The 23829-nt window shown below is 39.4% G+C and overlaps 1 protein-coding gene across 2 annotated transcripts in view; it reads left to right on the top strand.

Moving 5' to 3' along the window:
* Window positions 1-22847, top strand: part of LOC104612434 (magnesium transporter MRS2-I-like) — a 35524-nt gene extending 12677 nt beyond the window's left edge. Inside the window, exons 5-12 of one of the 2 annotated variants that reach the window (XM_010279848.3) lie at window positions 1058-1132; window positions 7965-8192; window positions 8275-8319; window positions 21541-21585; window positions 21683-21712; window positions 21947-22066; window positions 22157-22348; window positions 22524-22847. In XM_010279848.3, coding sequence (XP_010278150.1) covers window positions 1058-1132; window positions 7965-8192; window positions 8275-8319; window positions 21541-21585; window positions 21683-21712; window positions 21947-22066; window positions 22157-22243 — 630 coding nt within the window. In that variant the 3' untranslated portion in view covers window positions 22244-22348; window positions 22524-22847. Of the gene's footprint in view, window positions 1-1057; window positions 1133-7964; window positions 8193-8274; window positions 8320-21540; window positions 21586-21682; window positions 21713-21946; window positions 22067-22156; window positions 22349-22518 lie in introns of both variants that reach the window. The other variant, XM_010279847.3, reaches the window with a different exon arrangement.
* The last annotated feature ends 982 nt before the right edge of the window (window positions 22848-23829 follow it).

The raw sequence follows: 23829 nt of genomic DNA, 5'->3' as shown, positions 1-23829 counted from the left end.
TGAACTAGGTATCTTGGTTTAAGATTGTCACTGCTCCTCTTGACAATAGTATGAATAGGAACAGCCCTTAAATTAACATCTTCACTTCCATTTCATGCTCCAGTTGCCAGGGTTCTGTTGTCTCCACTCTTTCCACTCCCTCTGCCTCATTTTGAAACCTTTCAACTAGGATGCCTCATAGGAAGTGTTTCCTTGCCTTCACCTCTCAAGCTTCCTTTGAACATACCACTTCTTTTGTGGAAGATGTTCCCCTCCTTCAGCCATATGCTTTGTTTAACCACATTTCTACTGTGATCACCAGTTTTGCAGCATTACTCTGCTGGTGAAAGCATATGAAGACATTGATTTGAAATATGCCCTAACCATGGTCAGGAAGCTTGAATTTAATATGTGAGGTCTATATATAAAAGGCCTGTGATTGTGTTTTGTTAACCACAAAACTCATGTTCTGCTTGAAGGAAACAAACACAGTTTTGCTCTTCCTCCCTTCCTCTCTTTCTCTTCCATTTCTTTTTCCCTTCTTTCTTCTATGGATATCTTAGATATTTCCCCCTGTTATATACTTTATTTTAGAGGGCTTCTTCAAGGCTATGTCCTGTCTTTTCCTTTGGCTGTTGTGAGGTGACATCCCTGTTAGTTAATGAAGCAGAAATGATGAAGGACAATCATGATGATCTACAAGTTTATAAATCAGATATCTTAGGCTTTTCCTGTTTCACTCTTTGCCGTTTTTTTTTTTCAATAAATATGCTTCTCTTTATTGATTAGAGAAAAGATTCCAGAGTTTGGTTTTGGTCTTTTGATGTTTTTCCTGCACTTTATAAATATTGTGCCAGATCACTGTGGCAGTTATGCATGTGTGTTCAAGCCATTTAGTGTAGGAGCAAATATTCAATTGATTGTGCTTATTAGATGTGGCCCCATATAGCATAGGAGCAATATTCAATTGATTGAATCACCTAGTCAAGGACCTCTTGTCATTATGTTTTTGTTCTTCATATATATATATATATGTACTGTTTTAAGCTTTATGTTACACAATTACCATAACATGCAGATTAGTAGCCGTAACTTGGATCGTGTTCGTAAATTGAAGAGTGCAATGACAAGGTTGACTGCTCGGGTCCAGAAGGTATGACTATTGCCCTTTATTGTATCTTTGGAAATTAGATCAAGTTAACCTATTTAGTTTACATGCCTTTTTCTTGTATTTATCCATATTTTGTGTTTTTGGGGCTTGGCCAGCATTAATGGTGTTATTCTGTTACTGCATGATGTTAGTTATGTATTTGATAATGAGACATATGAGGCTTCAGGCAAAGCATGCACTTAAGAAATGACATGTCCAAAAGTGTTAGCTGTTACAAGTTAAGGGGCTACAAGAGCTAGGGGCAGACCGACAAGGGTTTGGGTGGAAGTTATAAGAAATGATTTAAGCACTCATAATTTAACAATGGATATGGTACTGAACAGAATGGATGGCGAAACAGGATTCATGTAGCCAACCCCATATAGATGGGACAGAGCTTAGATGATAATGATGAATTAATATTAATATACTTCTGTTGCCTATTTATCCTTGAGATGGAAGTTAAAAGGACATCCATGTAGAGTTTGGCTGACCTAAGCATTGCTAGCCTTTTAAGAGAAGCTATCTTCTAGAAGGCCAAAGTTAAATTAAATATGTTTTAATTTCAAGGAATTAAGTACAGAAGAGGTGGATATAATTCCGCTTATGATTATATGCAGCAGAAGTGGACAATTAAAAAGCAATTTGTTTATAATGGAGACGAGGACCTTGGGAGCGATGAATGGCAACTATAATGGATTGAATTAGAAACAGATGCATCTGAAGGAATCTAGGAGTAGCTCCTATAGGTAATAAAATGGGGGAAAATGGACTGGGCATGTGAATGGAATACCACCTACTATACTTAAGGTCTGAATTGATGCAAGTTCATGGTACTAGAACTGTAGAAGGGATGATAAAAGGCTGAAAGGGACATGGTTTTAGATAAAAAGAAGATTCAAAGAGTTAAAATTTGACAGGGGGTATGACCTTTGATAAACAGAAAGTGGGATTTGTGCAGGTGATCTCATGTATGTAGGAGTTGAGTTCAATTATTTAATTGGAGAGAATTGAAGGCATTGATGTACTAAATTTTGGTCATGCATATATTTGCATCATGGTAGAAACAAGTACCAGTACACCTTTTAAAATTTATAGCCCATTTCCATATCTTTTTCTTAGTTCTGTATCTTTGTCCATCTGAATCTCCTCCAATCTGTTCTAAGCTTTGAAAAACCTTTACCTTTGAAAATAGTACTTAATTGTTCTAACTATACTTGCAGGGGGACCGGACTAGAGTTAGATTGGGTGGTGCTAGGTCCAGGATTGAATCTGTAAAATTGCTTCTGTAGAAACCACTGATGTGGTCACCACCTCTTTCTATTGTACTCGTATACAACTATTAGTTATTTAAGTCAGTCCACAATTAGTTATTAGTCTTCTATTAGGATTTTATTTTTGCTATGTAAGCAGTCTTATCCTTACTTCAGAATTAATATAAATAGAAAGAGGGGGGCGGCAGATTAAGCACATGAAGATAGAAGTTTACACAGATGCAGATTGGACCGGTTGTGTTGATGATAGAAGGTCTACCTCTGCATATTGTGCCTTTGTAGGAGGTAACCTTGTTTCTTGGAGGAGTAAGAAACGAAATGTTGTTTCTTGTTCCAGTGCTGAAGCTGAATATCGGTCAATGGAAAATGGTGTGGCTGAAATACTATGGTTGAAATCACTGTTTGATGAATTGGGTATTACCTATGACAAACCTCTAATGTTGTACTATGATAATCAGGCTGCTATTAATATAGCTCATAACCCGTTACAACATGACAAAACCAAGCATATTGAAGTGGATCGACATTTTATTAGGGAAAGGGTTGCATCTCAATAAGTCTGTCTTCCATATATCAGCTCCAACATGCAGCTTGCCGATCTTCTCACCAAGGCAGTTTCAAAGAAGAAGTTAGAAGTAGATCTATGCAAGTTGGGAATGACAAACATCTATACCCAACTTGAGGGCGAGTGTAGAAACCACTGATGTGGTCCCCACCTCTTTCTATTGTACTCGTATACAACTATTAGTTATTTAAGTCAGTCCTCAATTAGTTATTAGTCTTTTATTAGGATTTTATTTTTGCCATGTAAGCAGTCTTATCCTTACTTAAGAATTAATATAAATAGAAAGAGGGGGGGGGGGTGGCAGATTAAGCATCCTCTTCTTTTCTAAAACCCTTCGAATTCTTCTTCTCTTCTTCTCTCTTTCTCCTCTCATTCTCTCCTCTCATCTTCTTAATTTCCTGTTGATTATACACCACAGCTTGGGCTGTTAGTAGTCTCATACGACTACAACTTCTATCTTTAAAGCGTTTGTATGGCAGCCTTTGCCTTTTTCTTTGTTATGGTTCCCTCATTCTAAACCATGTGGAATGATGAGTCCTTTCTGCATTTGATCAATAAAATTTGATTGCAGTTACTGATGAAGAAGCTAACTATACTTTGTAAGTAGTTAATCATGATTATATAATGTAGCATTTAATCAAAATTTTCATTATTTTGATAAATCAGAGTTTTTACACAATTAACATTGTTATGAGTGATTGCCTAATAGCTACTGATCACCTAGATCCTAGTGCCGTAGGGATCCTTGAGTAGGTACCTCAATCCTAGTGATGTTTTTAACCATTTCTGACGGATACAAGCATTTTGCTGCAATAAGCAGATATGGGAATCAATGGCAATCTTAGTCCTGAGTCCCGACAGAGGAAAGGGAACTAGACCAACAATATATATCTATATAGTAAATCAAATGGATTGGTCTTGTATGAGCATAATTAATTGGGCAAGTATCATATCTCTCTTTTTTTTGATCGGTTATCCTAACCCTGACTAGAGGCCTAATAGAGTGTATGGGCTATCAAGTTCTTTTACAACAAGATGAGTTACATAATAAAACATACTGCTGATAATAATCTGAAGCAAATCTTCAAAGCCATACAAGCATCCCTAGGATATTATTAATAAATTTTTCATTGATAAAAAAAGAAAAATTATATGAAGCAAATCTGCTTCCTTATTTTCCTAGCTATTTACAATATTTATCCATGATTGGGCAATTTATAAACTGGTGTAATCTATGCCAGTATTAGTTGTCACTGTCAGCATCTATTTGTGGCCGCTACCCAAGGTTATAATAATGGGCCAGATGGAGATCGTGTCCAATTGCTTTTTCTTTTAATGAGCCCACCCTACCATGCTGCCCCTGTCCCCCCAGGTTACAGATTGGGCATTCCCAACTTAACCTAAACCCTGACCTATTGGTACTATGCATAAGTAGGGAGGAAAGGAATAATAGAATATTCCAAGAGAAGGTGAAAACCAGGGAGGATATTATTGAAAATATAACTGTCGTGGTAGCACACTGAGTGAACATTGCAGTTTTTCAAGGATTATTCAGTGGGTGACATCATTAGGGAGTGGATAGTGGTGGCAGATTCTTCCACACACGAGGACTGGACTCCACCAGAACATAATAGACTCAAACTGAACTTTGTTGGTAGCTCTAGTGGTAATCCCTTACTTTCTAGAATAGGTGGATCTTTCAGAAACCATGAAGGCAGAATTGTGGCCTTATACCGAGGACACTTAATCATGGAGACTCTTTGGGGGCAGAAATATTGGCATTACAGCAAGGGTTGAGGATTGCAAAACAGCTAGGTTTCACAGCACTTGAGGTGGAAGGTGATTCTTTGTTAGTTGTAAACTGGATGATAATGGACGGTTTGGGAGTTTGGAATAACAGAACAGTTTTGCAAGAGGTAAGGAATATAGCAAAAGAAACGGGAGTCAGATGCAGATGTGTTAGAAGAGCAGCAAATGACCTGGCTGATACACTTTCCAAACAAGGGATAAATAGGGATGAGATTTTTGGGCTAATTTGTCAATATATCTATAATTTCGTAGGGTTGTAACACACTTTATCGTGGTGTAATGTCATTTATACTTGATTGAATAAATAAAATCGGCAGTTACCATTATTTGTTTTTTTTAAGAAAAGGTAAAGTATGATTATATTAATAAAAGGTCCTCTGCACATTGAGAAGCTGTACAAAATGGACCTCAAAAAAAGGCCATCATCAAAAAAGTATAATCAGAAGTACTGTCTCTAAAATAAGTATGTATAGACATCCAACTTCTAATAGCCTCTATGGCCAAGTTAATGACCTCAGCTTCAGTAGAAGATTTTTTTTTCAAATATCCTATTATTTCTTTCTGAGCCCACAGCCCACAGAACTGCTGGAGGGATGGAAGACCAGCATAACTTTCCTTTCTTAGACAGCCCCTGAATATGCCATTCCTCTAACAGAGCTCTAGCTAAGGCTGGCATGCACCAGCTTAGGTTCAGGGATTTCAAGAAGTGAGTCCAAACTGCAGAACTAAATTTGCAGTGAAGGAAGAGATATGCCTGGAGGATTCTACTTGCACATTGCAAAAACAGCACCTCCAATCTGACAAGTTAAAGCCTTTTTTCAGCAACATTTCTTTGGACAAACACCTCTCCAGAGCTGCCACCCATGCAAAAAACTTGACTTTTGGAGAAGCCAAATTCCCCCAAATGGCCTGACTGGGAAAAAGGACTTCAGACTTTCCCACTAGAAAATTGTAGAAAGATTTAACTGAGAATTCTCCAGACTTTTACCATTTCCAAACTCTTGAGTCTTGCGTCTGAAAATTTAGCTGCTGGCCTTGTAACAGATTAAGAAGGTCTGCCACCTGCTTAATTTCCCAGTCATTAAAACTTCTCCTAAAGGGAGGAACCCAGCATAGCCTGCCTTCCTGGATCATCAGAGAATCAGCCACTAAGGCCTCCTTATCTAAAGCCACATTATACAAGGCTGGGAACAACTCTTTTAGAGTGATATCACCAGTCCAGTGGTCTAACAGGACCTGGTTTTTCTTCCATTATACAAGGCTGGCAATTACCATTATTATTGATTTGTACATCCTGGAAAAAAATCAGATGGTTTGTGGTATTCTTTTATGGCTAAAGCTAATGGGGTGGCTTAGCATTATTAGGGAAATGGCTATGGAGATTTTCATTGGAGAAAGAAAAACTTTGGGTAAAGATAGTGGGAAGTATTCATGGGGCGGCAGACAATGGATGGAACTCTGGGATTCTAGCAAGGACTGCTCTCGCTGACTCGGAGACTTGGGACCTTGGCTTAGCAAAGAATGAAGGGAAGCTCGAAGAGGTTTCTCTGCCAGCGGCTTATGTAGTGGTCGGCATCCCCTTGGAAAGCTATTCAAGCTACTTTGCCCGTTTTCTCTCCCTGGATCAGGTGGGCTCTCCCTTTGAATGTGCAAAGCTTATTCACTTCCTTGCCCAACTGCTCAACAAAAAGGGCAAAGGTTATGTGGAGATGTGTAAGGGCTGCAGCTTGTTGGACTGTTTGGGAGGAGAGAAATTCGCGGATCTTTCTAGACAAAGAGAGAAGCTTGGAAGTAATATTGGAGATTATTCACATTAGGGTGATACATTGGTTAAACTTTGGAATTGTTTGCTGAGTTCTCAGTTGATGAGATGCTAAGGAATTGGAAGGAAATTGCAGAATCAACTTCAGGTAAGAAAGCTTCAATTTCTTGTTGGACCCCTGCACCAAGCGGGTTTATCAAACTGAACTTTGATGGCAGTAGTTTGGGCAATCCAGGGCCCTCTGGAATAGGGGGAGTGATAAGAGATGAAAAAAGGAATCTGTTAGCTATCTATTCTGGCCCAATTGGGGTGGGAGACTCCTTGAGGGCTGAGATATTAGGAGCTCTTGAAGGAGTACAAAGGGTCAAAGACACGCATATTAAGAAATTGATCGTAGAAGGTGATTTTGAAATTGTGGTGAACTGGTTAAAAGAGGACAACTCCAAGCTCTGGAACTACAACAATGAAAAGAGGAAATTTATGTGGCTGAGTAAGGACATGGAAGTTAGCTGTACATGGGTAAAGAGAAGTGCAAACTCATTGGCAAATGGCTTAGCTAGGCAAGGGATGAACAGAAACTCAATTTTTTGGGCTGTTTTGTAGTTGGTTATGGTTGGCTGTACTTTGATGTATTAGGGAGTTAAGTTTTTTTAGCTCCTTATTTATGTACTTTCTCAATATTTAATAAAATTCACTGTTATTGATAAAAAAAAGCCCATTACTCAATGGTGGTCCCAACTATCTGAGTTTGCTTAAGGGCTATCCTAAGTCTTATTGTATGGAAGCCTTGTTTTAACTTTTGTTGCAAAAGATCTTTTAGAAAGAAAAATGTTGTATATTTCCTGGTAAAGTGGTAAGTACTTGTTTTGTCAAAGGGCATTGTCCTTGCATAAGAAAAGACTCTAGAGTCATTTTCAGGATAAGAGGGCTTTAAAATGTGTTTTTCACCTTCACATACTGAATCGTTGAAGGTTTGTTGGTTTGCTTTTTTTTTCCTGTACTGTATGCCTTATATGCCTTTGAGGTTTAAGAAAATATTTCATTTACTTCAATCTACATGTTGCATGGTTTTATGTCTAGGTAATTTGGACAAGAGAAACCACTTTTGATATCTAAACCTTTAGTCATGCATGTTTAGATAATTTTCATCTGTGCTTTGCCCTATATTAAATCATGTTACATGTTGCTGCGTATGGAATTTAGGACAGTAGTATATGTAATGGACATACCTCTCCTTGTGATCATATATTCATATGCTTTAGTTTATTGATTGTCTTTTCACTCTATATCTCTTATATGAATATGTCAACTTCTAACATTATTTTATTATGAGTTGAAGTCCTCAGTATTGTAAAACAGACAAGAATTTGAATGTTGTCCATATTCAGATACTTGTTTTCTAAGCAAATATTTTGCTCTTTCCAGGTAAGGGATGAGCTTGAACAACTTCTAGATGACGATGATGATATGGCGGACCTTTACCTATCTAGGAAATTGGCTGGGCCTTCTTCACCTGTCAGTGGTTCAGTTGCACCCAGTTGGATCCCCGCTTCCCCTACTATAGCTTCAAAGATATCCAGAGCAAGTAGGGCTAGTGCTGCAACAATTCGTGGAGATGAAAATGATGTTGAGGAGCTGGAAATGCTGCTCGAGGTTATAACAGTAACCTACTTGTTTGTTATTCATGCTTGATTAAAACTAAAAGTTCAGTCTTGCTTGTTGCAAATTTATGCAGGCATACTTCATGCAGATTGATGGCATATTGAACAAATTGACAACGGTATGCTCTAATAAATTCATGGTGCCATCGTATTATGTTTTTAACATGGTTTAACTATTTGAAATTTCTCATGTATGCATATATTATGTGCATGGTAAACTTGTGTCATGTGACTGAGGGGATCTAATGTCCCATGGCCTACGTTCTAAAAGCACTTAAATGAAACATGTCTCTTGCATAAGCAAGGAGAACCCCCAGCTGGAGGGATGGGGAATAAGAAAGAAGGAATTATACATACACAACAAATTGAAGGAATTATACATACAATAAGAAAGAAGGAATTATACATACCCATCTTCTAATATTGCCAAATTGATCTTTATTGTGTGTGTGTTTGTATTATACATACACAACAAACTGGTTTACTTGAGTCTGAGAGTTGGTCCATCATTTGGTCAAAGATTCATACTACATACCTGAAAGCAGGCTTGAAGAAACCTCTTGCTTGAGCAAGGAAATCGACCTCAGCTATTCAAATTTAAACACAGGCACAATGGACATAAAATCATCTGGAATTGCAGTTGTGGCTATCTAGCTAATCCTTTGGTGCTTTTCTCCAACTTACCACAAATCTATCAAGCAATTCTTTGTTCATCATCAGCATGCAATATGCTGTGGCAATTATTGGCATTTTTTTATGATTGATTGAATTTATTGGCTAGTGGAAGAATTTATGGCAGAAATCATCATATAAGTGGGAAACTTGAATGAATCTGGGGAGATATAAATCGTAGTCATGGCATTGGCATCCATGTATAGAAAGTTTTTTGTGTCTCTCTTTTCTGATGGTGGTAGAACAAAGCATTAAAAAAGAAAGAAGAAATAAGTAACATTAAGGGCAATTCAAAAACTATATTGTTAGAACTTAGCTATCAGTGTCTCACTGATTTTTTATTTTTATTTTCGAGTAATCCACTAGGATGCTTTGTCATAGCTCAACAATTTATAGAACCAGTTTACTAGCCATATTTGTTCTGATAGTAATTCTTCACAGTAAATTTGATTGAAGGTTACAACAAAGAGAAGAGAAGAAGGAAGAAGTGTTGAGGCAATAGAACAGTACCGATGGCGTCAGCTTCATTATAATATATAGGGCGAAAAAATAAGATGGGAAATGACCCTTATGCCCCTACTAAGTGATAGTACAATAATAGATTAAAATAAAAAAGGCTTTAATCAGCCAAGCAGACCCTAACAAACATAAAATCAATTATTTTAACACTTTTAACACTCCTCAAGTTGGAGCATAGATGTCAATCATGCCCAACTTGTCACACAAATCATTATGCCGCACATGATGAAGGCCTTTGGTGAAGATGTCTGCAAATTGTTCTTCTGAGTTGACATATGGGGTGCACACTTCTCCACTTACAAGTTTCTCTCTAATGAAATGTTTGTCCACTTCAATGTGTTTCGTCCTATCATGGAGGATTGGATTAGCTGTAATGTTGATAGCAGCCTTATTGTTGCAATAGAGTGACATAGGGTTGCTAACTGTAAAACCTAGTTTTCCTAACAGATTTCTTATCCACATGATTTCAGCAACTCCATGAGACATGGCTCTGTATTCTGCTTCAGCACTAGACCTAGCCACCACACTTTGTTTCTTACTTCTCCATGTGACTAGGTTTCCCCCTACAAAGACAATATCCACTGGTAGACTTTCGGTCATCAACTGTCCCTGCCCAATCGGCATCAGTATATACCTCCACATTTAAATGTCCATGTTTCTGGAACAGCAAACCAACTCTAGTAAACTTCTTGAGGTATCTGTGAAGGGATGAGAGATCCATCATATGGATAGTCGAACCTTGCAGGTAGGGCAAAATTTCAAAAATTTCTCTCTCTCCCATGTGGGAATCACATTCCCTATTTTAGAAAATCTGCATTTTCAAGGATCAATCTTGAACCAAGAACCGAACCAGATCTGAAATCAAATGAAGGTGTTCACACCCAAGGAAAACTCCAAAGACTGCTCTCACTGAGGATGACACAGCATAGGGTGGAGCAGAATCAACAGGTTCTTCACAAGAACCGAATCCTTCAGCAAGAATTCGATGGAGGGAATGTGAGCACGACTTCAGATAAGTTTTTCTCCAAAAACTGATATCAAGAACACTTCTTGATCGCTCCTATAGTGGAGAACAGGTGGGTGTCGAATCCAATCAAAGATAAATGTCACACACTTCATGATGAAATCGTAGCTTCTAGATGAGAGGGGGCGAACTCTGCTTCTTCCTCCTTGGTTGCTGATTGCTCTCTTTGAAGGTTGAAGCTCTCTTGGAGGATTTGATGATCTCTTGGAGGATTCAATGATGCTAGGGATGCTAGGATGCTTGGATGAACTGAATGGTTCGCCCCCTCCTCCTTTTATAGGCTTAAAGAAATGAGCTCCTAATCCCATTAGGAGTTTCCTGATTCAAATCCTTATTTGAATCTAGACTCTCTTTAAGTGATAAGGATAAATCCTTATCTTATCTGCAGATTAGATCAGCTCTCTCCTAATCTCATTAGGAGGTTTCTAGATCTAAATCTGTATTCAGATCTAGACTCTTTGAGTGGATAGGGTAAGTCCCAGATCCGCCCCTCTTTAATTAGTCTAACTAAACCAGTTCGAAATGTGCTTTAGGCCCAATAAGTCTGTGTGCTCATTAACCTTCCAAATTGTTGACCAGTTGGGCTTCTTTGTATGGCGTGGGACCCAAACATTGATCTACACATCAACCACATGGGTTTAGCCCAACATCTGTTACAAGGCCTGACCGAATTCACTAAAAAGACAGTGAACCCCCTGAAGCCCATCACATGGGCTCCTAATGGGCCCAACACTTGCACTAAGTGGTCCCTGGGACAGGCCACCTTATAAAAACCCAGGGACTATGGGCAAATGCAAGATTAGCCCATCAGGTATTACCCTCAATGGTCTTATACTTAACCTCTCAGCCCATAATGATCAATCACTGCCCGACAAGAGTGGACCTCTCCCTCGGCTGCAAGGAACAGTGCTGCACTCTCTACTCACATGGATCCTGGGAATTAAAACCTTTTGCAAACATTTTGAAACCATAATATATATATATATATATATATATATGTATATCCGTATATAAATATATTTTGCAAAACAAATTTCAACGATTGAAATCAACTGTTGGCAGTCTATGTTTCCATCAGAGAGTGCATCCCCGATCATTACCTTTGTCCGACAAAGGGGCTGATCCTGTCACTATGATCACCCACTCAGATGAATTCTCGGACTGTCCCAACATAACCAGGTTTTGACCCCCACTAAGGATCTCACTGATTGGCATATCAAAGACAACCCAATCCAACACCTAGTGCAGTATCATAATCGAGTCTAGGGGTTAGGTGTAACTTTCCAGTTTTGTCACTAATCACCAAGGTCCAGGGCAATATTGGAAATCTGGTCCGGTTCAGGGTTTCAAGTAAACCTACACTGCATGTACCTCGGGTTTCACCCTGGCAGCTGAGACAGGCCACCCCAACCCTTGGCGGCACATTAGTGTCAGCCTTAGCAGGATAAATCTCCCCAGACTTATCCAACGGCTGTGAACATTCTAAACTAACACGAGTCTCATAAGTGTATAGTTTAAGGCTATTACACAGAAACACACTATAACATGAATCAAATATGTACTTTATTCATTTACAATAAATGTTATAATGTACATCAATCTGATTGGAGCTAAGGGCATACACTGTCTAACAATCTGAGGATCCTCTCTGCAGCTTCAAGGTGAGTTGTCTTAGGATTGTGCATGAACTGACTAATGACACTCACTGCATAAGCAATATCAGGCCTAGTCATAGACAAATATAAGAGTCTCCTTACAAGTCTCTGAAACTTCTCCACATCTTTCAAGAACTCTCCCTGACTGTCTCCTAGATGATGGTTAGGTTCAATTGGTGAGTCAATTGGTCTCACCCCCAGTTTGCATGTATCTTCTAGTAGATCTAGTACATATTTCCATTGGGAAATAAAGATACCCTTGTGAGTGCGGGCAACTTCAATTCCAAGGAAATAACGTAAGGGGCCTAGATCTTTCACCTCAAATAGGCTAAGAACTTTTTTAGTCTATGTATTTCAACCTCCCAATCTCCTGTGATCACTATGTCATCCACATACACAATTAGAGCTGCAATTTTTCCTTCACATTTTTTTACAAATAGTGTGTGATCTGACTGGCATTGTTTGAACCCCATCTGTTGAACTACTGAGTGGAACTTACTAAACCAGGCCCGAGGAGATTGTTTTAGCCCATATAAAGATTTTTTTAGCTTGCACACTTTCTGTTCACTGTCTTTAGCACAAAAACCTGGAGGTTGGGTCATGTACACTTCCTCTTCTAAGTCACCATTCAAGAAAGCATTTTTGATGTCCAATTGGTGAAGTTCCTAGTCAAGATTTGCCGCCAGTGAAAGGAGAATTCTGATAAAGTTCATCTTGGCTACTGGGGCAAAAGTCTCTGCATAGTCCACTCCATATACTTGTGTAAAACCTTTTGCCACAAGTCTGGCCTTGTACCTTTCAACAGTTCCATCAGCCTTGTGTTTCACTGTGAACACCCACTTGCACCCCACTAGTTCCTTCCCTTCAAGAAGATCCACCAACTCTCAAGTGCCATTTTTGTGTAATGCATCAATCTCTTCTTTCATTGCATCTGCCCATTCAGGTTTGGATAAAGCTTCTGCCACATTCTTAGGAACGGGGATACTGTCAACAGAGGAGAGGAATGCACGATATGAAGATGAAATATGATCATAGGACACAAAGTGAGAGATAGGGTGGTTAGTGGTACAAGATCTAACACCCTTTCTCTTAGCAATAAGAACATCAAGATCATTAATGACAGGGGAATCAACATTGAGAGGAGCAGGCATATCAATAGAGGCAAGTGTACCTGGCTGATGGGAAGGATCAACCTCTAGTGAAGCCGAAGATGTTGGTTGCATAGTGTCAGGTTCCACGGCTCTTGAACTCTGCTGGCTTTTGTGGCGGCGAAGAAAGACACGGAATGGAGGAGGGTCAGGTAGAGGAGGTAGTTGAGTCTGAGCCTGTTTCTCCTCAACCCTACTCTCCCCCTGAGGAGAAATTGAGAAGAAAAGTTGATTCTCAAAGAAGGACACATCTATTTATTTATTTATTTTGATCAATAACAATTTCATTAATTCACCAAAGAGGTTACATAAGGAAGACAAACACACTTATCTTCCAAGTACAATCAAGAAAACAAAAGAATAGGTAGAGACAAAAAATTACAACTTAGCCCAAAACATTGAATCCCTTTCTGCCCCTTGTTTAGCTAAACCATCAGCTAGAGAATTGGCTGATATTTTGACCCAACACATTTTAACTTCCATCTCCCGCACCAACCACTTAAATTTCCTCCTCTGATTACTATACCTCAATAAACCATTGCTGTATGCATTCAGCCACCCTATCACTACCTCCGAATCCCCTTCAATTAAGAGTTTTCTGATGTTCATCTCCTTGGCTTTCTGGACTCCTTCCATAACTGCAAAGATCTCAGTTCTAAGGGAGTCACTCACTCCAATTGGGCCTGAGAACAAGGCAAAAATGACCCCATTCTCATCATTAAAAACACCCCCAATCCCTGATTGTCCAGGGTTCCCCCTACTACTCCCATCAAAATTTAATTTCATGAACCCAACAGGTGGAGGTGTCCAAGACACACTCATTACTGACTTGGTCTGTGTGCACTTTGCTATTTCACCCCACTTCCTTAACATGTCATCCACTGTGTAACCTGTGAATAGTTCCAAAGATTTCAGCCACTGTACAACCCTAATATGAATGATAGCCTTTAGTTCTTCCACCCCTCTCTCAGCCGCTAAGAATATCCTGAAGTTTCTTTCTTCCCATATTGTCCAACATACTGCAGCCCTCAAACCTCTCCACATAGTCCTTCTCCTTTTCCTACGCCACCTGAAGATAGAAGGGGAAAAAAGGCCCTACAGATCTGATGGAGGGTTCCATCTACACCCAAAGAGGGAAAAAGCCCATTCCCAAATTGACCTCGCAAAATGGCATGACACCAATAGGTGAAAACTAGTCTCCCCATCCGCTTTACATAGAACACACCAATGGGGTGACAAGCAAGTATTGGGTCGCTTCTTTTGGAGTAGACCACCAATGTTGAATCTTTCCAGATAGGCTTCCCAACAAAAAACTACCAACCCTAGGAGGGATTGCTCTGCACCAAACCTCATCAACAGGGAAAGAGGGGGTTACAGGACTAGTGGACTGGCTTAGGACTTTGAAAAATGAAGCAAAAGAAAAGAAGCCAGTGGGGGTAGGGGTCCAAATTCTAGAGTCTGCCCTTGTGGGGTCTAAGACAACATTATCAAGAAGTTCAAGAAGGCTCGAAATGTTAGCAAAGTCTGAATCTCTCAAGGCCCTTCTGAGACCCAAATTCCACCCAAGCTCAGAATTGGAAGAGGACGGGGTAATGAAGGATGAAACTGGCTCATTTTTAAGATCAGATAGAGCATACAAAGAAGGAAACTGATCCTTTAGAGGGGCATTCCCCACCCAAGTTTGTCCCTAGAATTTTATGGAGTTACTGGAATTCAGATCATACCTGATATTAGGGGAGAATACTGGAAGCAGATTGTGAACGGCTTTCCAAGGAGAAAAGCTTGTGGTCCTAGCTTTGATTCTAACATCCCAACCATTGTGCTCCAGCCCATGTATACTTGCCACTATTCTAGCCCATAGCTTCTCCTTCTCCAAGGGGAACCTCCACAACCACTTCCCTAGAAGAGCCATATTCCTTCTTCTAACATTCCCGAGCCCCAAACCACCACAAATTTTACTCCTAGACACTACCTCCCAGTTGACTCTATGATCCCTCTTCTCCTCTCCTGGCTCCCACAAGAAGTCTCTCATCAACTTCTCCAACCTGTTAGATACCTTCATTGGGATTTTGAACACAGACAGGAAGTAGATGGGAAAATAGCAAGCGTGGCCTTAATCAGTGTAACTCTTCCACCAAGAGAGAGGTAATTCTTTTTCCAAGAGACCAATCTTTTTTCAAACCTTTCCACCACCCGGTTCCTAAAGCTCTCCCTCATAGGGTTGTCACCTAATTGTAACCCTAAGTAATTCAATGGCCACCCTGACACTTCACACCTCAACACTTATGCGCTCTCCCTGATCTCTCCCTCCTCCATATTCACCCCTGCTACACAAGTTTTCCCAAAGTTCACCTTCAAGTTAGACATTTGCTCAAACAATTGTATCACCAACTTCAAGTTCTTGATAAAGCTCACATTGCCACCTTCACAGAATAGAATCGTGCCATCAGCAAATTGTAAGTGAGTGAGGGGGGTTTCCATCCTCCCGACTTTCCAACCTCTAATGAGACCCCTTGAGTCTGCTCTGTGAATCAATTTCCTCAGGACCTCCGCAATTAGTAGGAACAAGAAAGGAGAGAGAGGGTCTCCTTGTCTTACCCCTATTGGCCGGAAAGAACTCTACCACTGTCCCATTCACTAGCACTGAATAATGACAATTCCGGACACAACACTTACGAGAGACGGGATCATAGCAATGGTACCCCTTTTGAGATAGAGGGTAACCAAGGAAGACACAAGGAATAGCACGAGGATCAAGTTTACCCCAAGTAGGTGACAAGTTATAAACAAAGCAACGACACCCAAAAACATGCATTGGAATGGGGAACAACGGAGCTGTAGGAAACAAAAGCTGATGTGGGGCCTTCTACTCTAGTAACCGAGAGGGCATACGGTTGATGATGTACATAGCACACAGAACAACATCCATTCAAAAGCGCTTCGGAACATTCATATGGATTAACAAGCCACAAGCTACTTCAAGAAGATGACAATTTTTTCTTTTAGCAACACCGTTTTGTTGAGGTGTCCTAGCACAAGAGCTTCATTGAAGTGATCCACTCGAAGCAAAGAATTCTGTGAGATCACTATGGAAGTATTCCTTTGCATTGTCCGATTGGGAAATATGGATTTCAGTTTGGAACTGAGTGAACACCTTGCGTTGAAAGTCTTTCACAATTTTAGGCACTTCATCTCTAGATCGCATAGGGTAAACTTAGGTGTATCTAGAGTAATCATCGATCAAGGTAGTGAAGTACTTATATCCAGCCTCAGTAGGTAGAGTAACAGGGCCCCAAACATCAGAATAAACAATATGAAACGGAAATTCAGATCTTTTATTTCTCAGAGGAAAAGAGCTTCTACAATGTTTACTCAATTGACATGTCTGACACTGCAACTAACTCACTGACAAAGACTCAAACAACTTTGGAAACATAACTTTTAACGACTCAAAAGAAAGATGACCAAGACGACTATGCCATAAATAGGCTTAACTCTCACTGGACGAACTCAAAGACTTTGTAGCCACAAGACCGGCTTTATTCTCCAACACGTAGAGGCCATCCACCATGCTTCCTCTACCAATCGTCTTCCCCGAGGCCAAATCTTGAAACACACATGAAGATGGATAGAAAGTAACTAAACAATTCAAGGAGTGAGTAATACTACTAATGGAAAGCAGATTTATAGGTAATTTAGGAACATGTAGTGTACATTAGAAAGGGTAAGGCCGAGTGGGAGAGATATGGTTCCTTGGCCGGCTATGGTGGAGAAAGAGCCATCAGCTAGTCTCACCTTATCTCTCCCAGAGAGAAGATTGTATGCCTGAAATAAATTTGACTTACCGGTCATGTGGTTTGAGGCTCCAGAGTCAATTACCCAAGGGGAATCAGAGGTACGAGATGACACATGGAAGGCAGTGGCAGTGTTATCTGAAGCAGATGCAAAAGAGGTAGGAGTATGACCAATATCCATATGGCGAAGAGTCCTACCATATAACTCCAAATGGTCACGGAAGGAGTTGATGATCTCTTCCTTAGGGTCAGAACTGGGATCCCTTCCTGAGTTACCATGGGACCAGTCTCTTGAGATGCCATATTAGCTGAGTTATACCTTTTCTGATTTTGCTGACTTGGTTTCTTGCCCTGATCAGTTGTTGACTTGTTACCCAAATCCTGTGCCCATTTAGGTTTTCGATGGAGATCCCAACAGGTATTTCTGGTGTGTCTTGCCTTCTTGCAGTGAGTGCACCAAAGCTAACTCTTATCATCTGTTCTCTTCTGAGAGTCACCCTTCTTAGAACCACCTCCAACATTAGTATCTGAACTTCCCCGGACAGCTAGAGCAACTGGCTCTGCCTCTGTAGAATTCATCACATTTCTTCTACTTTCTTCTGACTGAACCAAGGCATAAACCTCCTGAACTGATGGCAAGTCTTTACTTCCCAAGATTTGCACCTTGATGGACTCATATGAAGGATTCAGCCCCAAGAGGAAGGAAAATACCCGTTGCTGAGATACAAGTGATTTGTATGCCTTTGCATCCTCATCACACTTCCAGTTAACATTCTGATAGTGATCAAGTTCTTTCCATATCAATGTCAGATCCGAATAGTACACCGATAGACTCCTTTCTCCTTGCTTACAAGTGGACGATTCAGCTTGCAGTTGGTATATCTTGGCATAGTGTCTCTGCTCTGAATATGTGGACTTTGCTTGTTCCCATATTTCACAAGCAGTTTCAGCCCACATAAAAGTTTTTCTCACCTGTGGCAGCATGGAAACCAAGAGCCAAGACATCACCATACTATTTTCTTGGTTTCATCTATCATATTCAACACTTCCACTCTTCGGTTCCTTCACTTTCCCATTGATGTATCCTATTTTTCCCCTAGCAGTGATGTAGAGTTTTACTCCCCTAGACCATTCAAGGTAATTCAGACCATCAAAAGGAATGACAGCCATGGAGAAACTCATATCCATTCCCCCACTTACCACATTTTGATTTCCAGAAATCCCTGAAGTAGCAGAATTCTCAGAAGACATGGTCAACACAGAATTATTTTTATAAAAAAACTTCAACTTAGGATCCCTCATATCAGAACAAAAAACTCCACACACAACAAGTGATTAGTCCACCCACACTGCAGTTTTTTGGACTTAATCTGAGCACAAGACCAGCACCAATTTCCAGAATAAACAAGATGACATCTGATTTTCAGACCCGTACCGAGTAGCAGTCCCAGCCTACTAGTTTTCTCAGCAGGTCTACAAGCAATTATCACAAGGGGAGATCCTTACACACAAGGCATCAAGCCAACAAGTACAGGATCACACGATCCAAAACAAACAGAGGAAAAACCTCAAAAGGGTGTGCCAACATTTAGTGGTTCAGGTCCATTCATTTTCCTCTTGGTACACGACCAAGGGAAGAGAAGAAAAGAAAAAAAAATGGGGCAGTACCAGTTGCAGGCCTGATTCGAACAACCCAGATGTACTCTGTTCCGCCCAGATTCAGCAGCTTGGAGAAGACACTTGATCCCCCAGATTCAATGGCCACACTCTGATACCATCTTGACAGTAAATCTGATTGAAGGTTACAGCAAAGAGAAGAGAAGAGAAGGAAGAAGTGTTGAGGCAATGGAACAGTACTGGCGGTGCCAGCTTCATATAATATATAGGGCAAAAAAATAAGAAGGGAAATGACCCTTGTGCCCCTACTAAGTGATAGTACAATAATAGATTAAAATAAAAAATGCTTTAATTAGCCAAACAAACCCTAACAAACATAAAATCAATTATTTTAGCACTTTTAACAGTAATAAAGTAACTTAAACTTAATCACTTGGTAGAGCCCAAAAAATCATATTTTTTTGATCAATAAGCCTAAAAACCATATTATTCATAGTCTAATCTCGTACTCTAGGTAATGTTGTTGCAAAAATACACAGTAGTTATATTACCACTTCCATTTGTCATCCCTAAAATTCACCAGCCATTCTTTAAATCCAAAATCAGCACTTTTGTTGTCATACCATTCATAGTCCAGTCTCTTGCTCCAGGTAATGTTGCAAAAATAAACAGTAGTCATATTACCACTTCCATTTGTCATCCCAAAAATTCACCAGCCATTCTTTAAATCCAAAACCAGCACTTTTGTTGTCATCTCCTTTTGATTAACTGGTCTCCTTGAACAATTCTGAATGGATTTACCATGTATCTGTGAATGAGGGGTTATTTTAGAAGGTTTTACAGTGGGAGATGAAAGGGTTGAGGTTTCTTTATTGCAGTTTGCCAATGACACTTATTTTTTGTGATGCATCTCGTGAACAACTTGGTTATATTAATGCAGTTCTGTGGTGGTTTGAGGTTGTGTCAGGCTTGCTGTGGGGGAGGTGCAAGAGCTAGAAGGATGGGTGGTGGAATGGGGGTGTAGAACGGGCAAACTGCCTCTGAAATATTTGGGGATGCCTTTGGGAGCTAGGTGTAATTCCAAATCGATATGGGAGCCTATTTTGGAAAGAATAGAGAAGAGATTAGCCTCTTGGAAAGCTAAATATTTGTCATATGGAGGTAAAATAACTCTGCTAAAAAGAATGTTGTCTTCCCTTCCTATATATTTACTCTCATTGTACCCAATTCCTGCTGGAATGGCAAATTCCATAGAGAAGATGAGAGAATTTTTGTGGAGAGGTTGGAGTCTGGAGAGATGAGAAGAAAAAATATAAGCTGGTGAATCGGAATAAGATTTACAAACTTTGGAGGAGGGTGGTGGTGGCTAAATATGGTTACAGGAATTCTGGTTGGGTACCAGGGGAGCCAAATAAACCCTATGGATGTTCTGTTTGGAAAGGTATTGGGAAAGCTTATGATCTTTTCTCAAAAGGAATATGGTTCAGTGTTGGGGATGGTCTCCGGGTAAATTTCTGGAAGGACATCTGGTGCAACAACAGATCCTTGATGAATATTTATCCCACTGTTTGAAATGGCTATGGATAAAGAGGCTCTTGTATCAGATTATTTGCAGGTGCAAAATGGAAGTTTGGTATGGGTGCCTCTTTTTAGACAAAATTTGAATGATTGGGAAGTGGAGTCACTGGTGGATTTGATGCATAAACTATATAGTACTCAAGTGGACGTAGGGAGAAAGGATAGAACTTGGAAGTGGGAGAAATCTGGGGTTTTCTCTGTTAAATCCTTTTACATCTCTAGGTCAGAGGATAAGCCCATCCTAGTCAACATCGTGTGGTGTAAGAGTGTGCCCACAAAGGTAGCATTTTCTGTGTGGATGGTCTATCTGAACAGGATTTTAACCAGGGATAATTTGGTGAGGAAAGGCATGCTTCTGGACACCACCATTTTGTGTTCTCTGTCAGGAGCATAATGAATCAGTCAATCATTTGTTACTACACTGCAGCTTCTCTTCCGAGGTTTGGAATAAGGTCGGGTTCTTGTTTGATTGCTAAGATGCTGCCCTGAATTGGTGGTGGACTTTGTGAAGAGCTGGAAATGTCTCACAAAAGGGGGGAAACTGGCATGGAACTTGGCTTCTGCAGCAGTTTTTTGGTGTATTTGACAGGAGAGGAACGCAAGGGTTTCCATGAATCAACATAGCTCTACAGAAACAGTTTTTCGGAAAACTTTGGGGAAAATGTTCTCTTGTCTAGCGAACAGATTGTTTTAAGGACAAAATTATAATTCCTTTTTGGTTTTTGAGAATCTTTTTATAAATCAGGATTTGGGGGTATAGGACTGCATGGGCAGTATTTGTAAATCCCTGTGTACAGCTCCTTCTTATACATGTTTTTTGCTCTATTTCAATGATATTATACTTTACCTGTTTCCAAAAATATCTGTGAATCAGTATTGACATTTCTTTGTGATCTAAAGAGTTGATCAATGAGAGAAAAAAACGTAAAGACCAGTTTTCAATATCCACTATTATTCTTCTTATGCTGTACTCTTGTGAAATTTTAATATGAATTGGGAAGGAGATGAAACAAGCCAGTTTATGCTGGCCTATTTTATTTTGGATAAAAGTTTGGGATCTCAGCCAGTTTCTTCTGTAATTTGGTCAAATATTTTTTTTTCCATTGTATTGTCAGACCAATTTTCAATCCTGATATTATTCAATAGTGGATGGAACATTTCTAAACCGAGGTCAAATAGGGTTGTGATGGTGTAGTAATGTGTGGGGTCAAGATTGAAATTCAATATGGCATGCCTAATATTATCAGACTGAATTTCTTTTCAGTCTTTTCATGTTGTCTGGTTAAACCTTGTTTATGATACTAACCTGGATCCTTTTTTGTTTTCTTGTCAGCTGCGTGAATACATTGATGACACTGAGGATTACATTAATATTCAGGTAATTGCTTGGAATCTTGAAATCCAAAATTACAAGCAAGTGGATCCACTTGAATGTTAAAATGTGGTCTAAAGAACCTCGTGCATTTTTATTGCAGCTTGACAATCATCGGAATCAGTTGATTCAGGTGATGATGCATCTGAGCCCTCTACAGATTTATTTCTTCAACAATGTCTTTCACTTCCATTTTCTCTTTGTATTGGTTTTCTTCTATTTTTATCGGCACTGTTTTCCTTCTATTTTGATTTTCCAATGAAGAGAAAAATGTGTGTTCTTGATGTTATTAGACCAGGTTATAGAATTTTGTTGTACCATGACCTAAAGGGCTTCTTTGTTCTTTCAACTTGCTTTATGGCTTCAGCTAGAGCTCTTTCTAAGTTCGGGAACTGTTTGTCTATCCATCTATTCTTTGGTGGGTGGAATATTTGGCATGAACATCCCATACACATGGAATGATAACCATGGTTACGTGTTTAAATGGGTATGTAAAGCATTTGTCTTGTGAAAGTGAAACTGGGTTTTTGTTTCAGTGTATATGGATGATGTTTGATCTTTAAATTGTTGTTAACAGGTGGTCATCCTTACTGGAATAGTCTGTGCATCCCTTTTTGTATTGATTATTTCCTATGCCCGCTACAAAGGTCTTGTAGGATCTTGATATCTTCAACAGAAGTAAGGTACTCTCAAAGGAGATGGAAATCAACTCCTAGCACTCGTGGTCTGTACATGAAATAAGTTACAGCTGCTGAGACTTGACATAAAGGTTAGTGAAGCTTTTAAGAACATAATTTGCTCCTCCTCATTATGAGTGCTGCTTAAAATTAGAACGTGAGTTTTGAGATAGCATTATCATTTAAATTTTAGAAATTTTGTTTTTGTTTCGATTATTCTTTTAAGCGTTAAAATTTGTCCTTGTGGTTTTACAAAATTTAGTGTAGGTTCGATGAAGCAGGCAGCGTTTTATGGCAGACTATGGTGGTTTTCTTTTAAGCAGCAGAATATTGTTTCTTCGGGAGAGAGAAATAACAAACTTATCTGTTCAAATTCAGGCTTCAATTAACAATGAACCATGAAAGGGTATATGGTAATTTTTTTGTTGATTTTTTTTTTATTATTTTTGATTGATATTTTTTCTTATTTTAATATACCTCAGAGTTGGGTGGAAACTACTGCACAAGTGCACCCATGATATATGTAATCAGTAACTGAGCTAGGAATCAGTTTATCTCAATACATAATTGGATTGAGGTTCATACTTCAAAGTATCGTTAGTACAGAGTATTGCAAGGAAATTTTAAGATAAATATCAGTTTATCTCAACGAGGTGTAAGCACTTGGTATGAACTATGAAATACACACTCAGTAAACATTGAGAGATGGAAAAATTAAGATAATGCATATAAGCATTTAATAAACCAATATAAATCTCACTATTTTTTTCTTTATTTTTTAAGGGTAAATTGCATATAGGTGCCCTGTACTTTTTTTTTTTTTTTTGCACAAGAAAAACAGCTTCATTGATTAGAAAATAATTTTGCATGATTTTGGGTAGTAGAATGATGTGCTAGAGTGACTTTACCCTTACAAGCAAAGTAAGCAAAAAGATGGGCCATTGGATTTAACTGTCTATTTACATGAATAAGCGAGAAGGATTGGAAAATAAGCAGCAGCTTCCGGATATGAACCCAGTGCATCTGTTCTACCCATGAACTTGGTCTGGTGTGAATTGTGAAGAGAGAGATTAACAAGTTTTTGGCAATCAGAATATATTGTTATATCAACCATATTGGCTGTTGAGGCTGCTTCTAGACCACTAGTTTAAGGTACGAAGCTCCGCATCATAACTTTCTACGGCCCAACAACTTCTGCCTTCAGCTGTTGTGAGGTTTCTACCGGTGTTTTGAAGAACAAAAGCTTGTCCTGCAGCACCTGTGTTTGGGTCAAATGAGCCATCTATGTGAAGAGTAGCACAATTCCCTACTCCAATCATGTTAATGCGTTGTGGTTGCATACCCCTTGCCAATAGATTGTTATCACCGGAGAGAGAGTATTTCTTGTTGCGTGCTTGCCATATTATGTAAACCATCACACATAATTTCCCAAAGTAAAAAGAGATTTCTTGCTTGGTCATTTGAAGTTGTAAAGACCCAAGCTACTCTTTAATTAAGAGTTGCAGAGGTTGCGTCACCATTGCGTCTGGATTGATCCCAATCTGTGCTTCACACCAAACAGCCCTAGCACAAG

This window comes from Nelumbo nucifera, chromosome 1, assembly GCF_055504915.1.
Source record: "Nelumbo nucifera cultivar China Antique chromosome 1, China Antique-T2T, whole genome shotgun sequence".
Taxonomy (NCBI): domain Eukaryota; kingdom Viridiplantae; phylum Streptophyta; class Magnoliopsida; order Proteales; family Nelumbonaceae; genus Nelumbo; species Nelumbo nucifera.
Note: the sequence above shows the minus strand (reverse complement) of the source record. Positions and strands in the feature narration are given on the sequence as shown.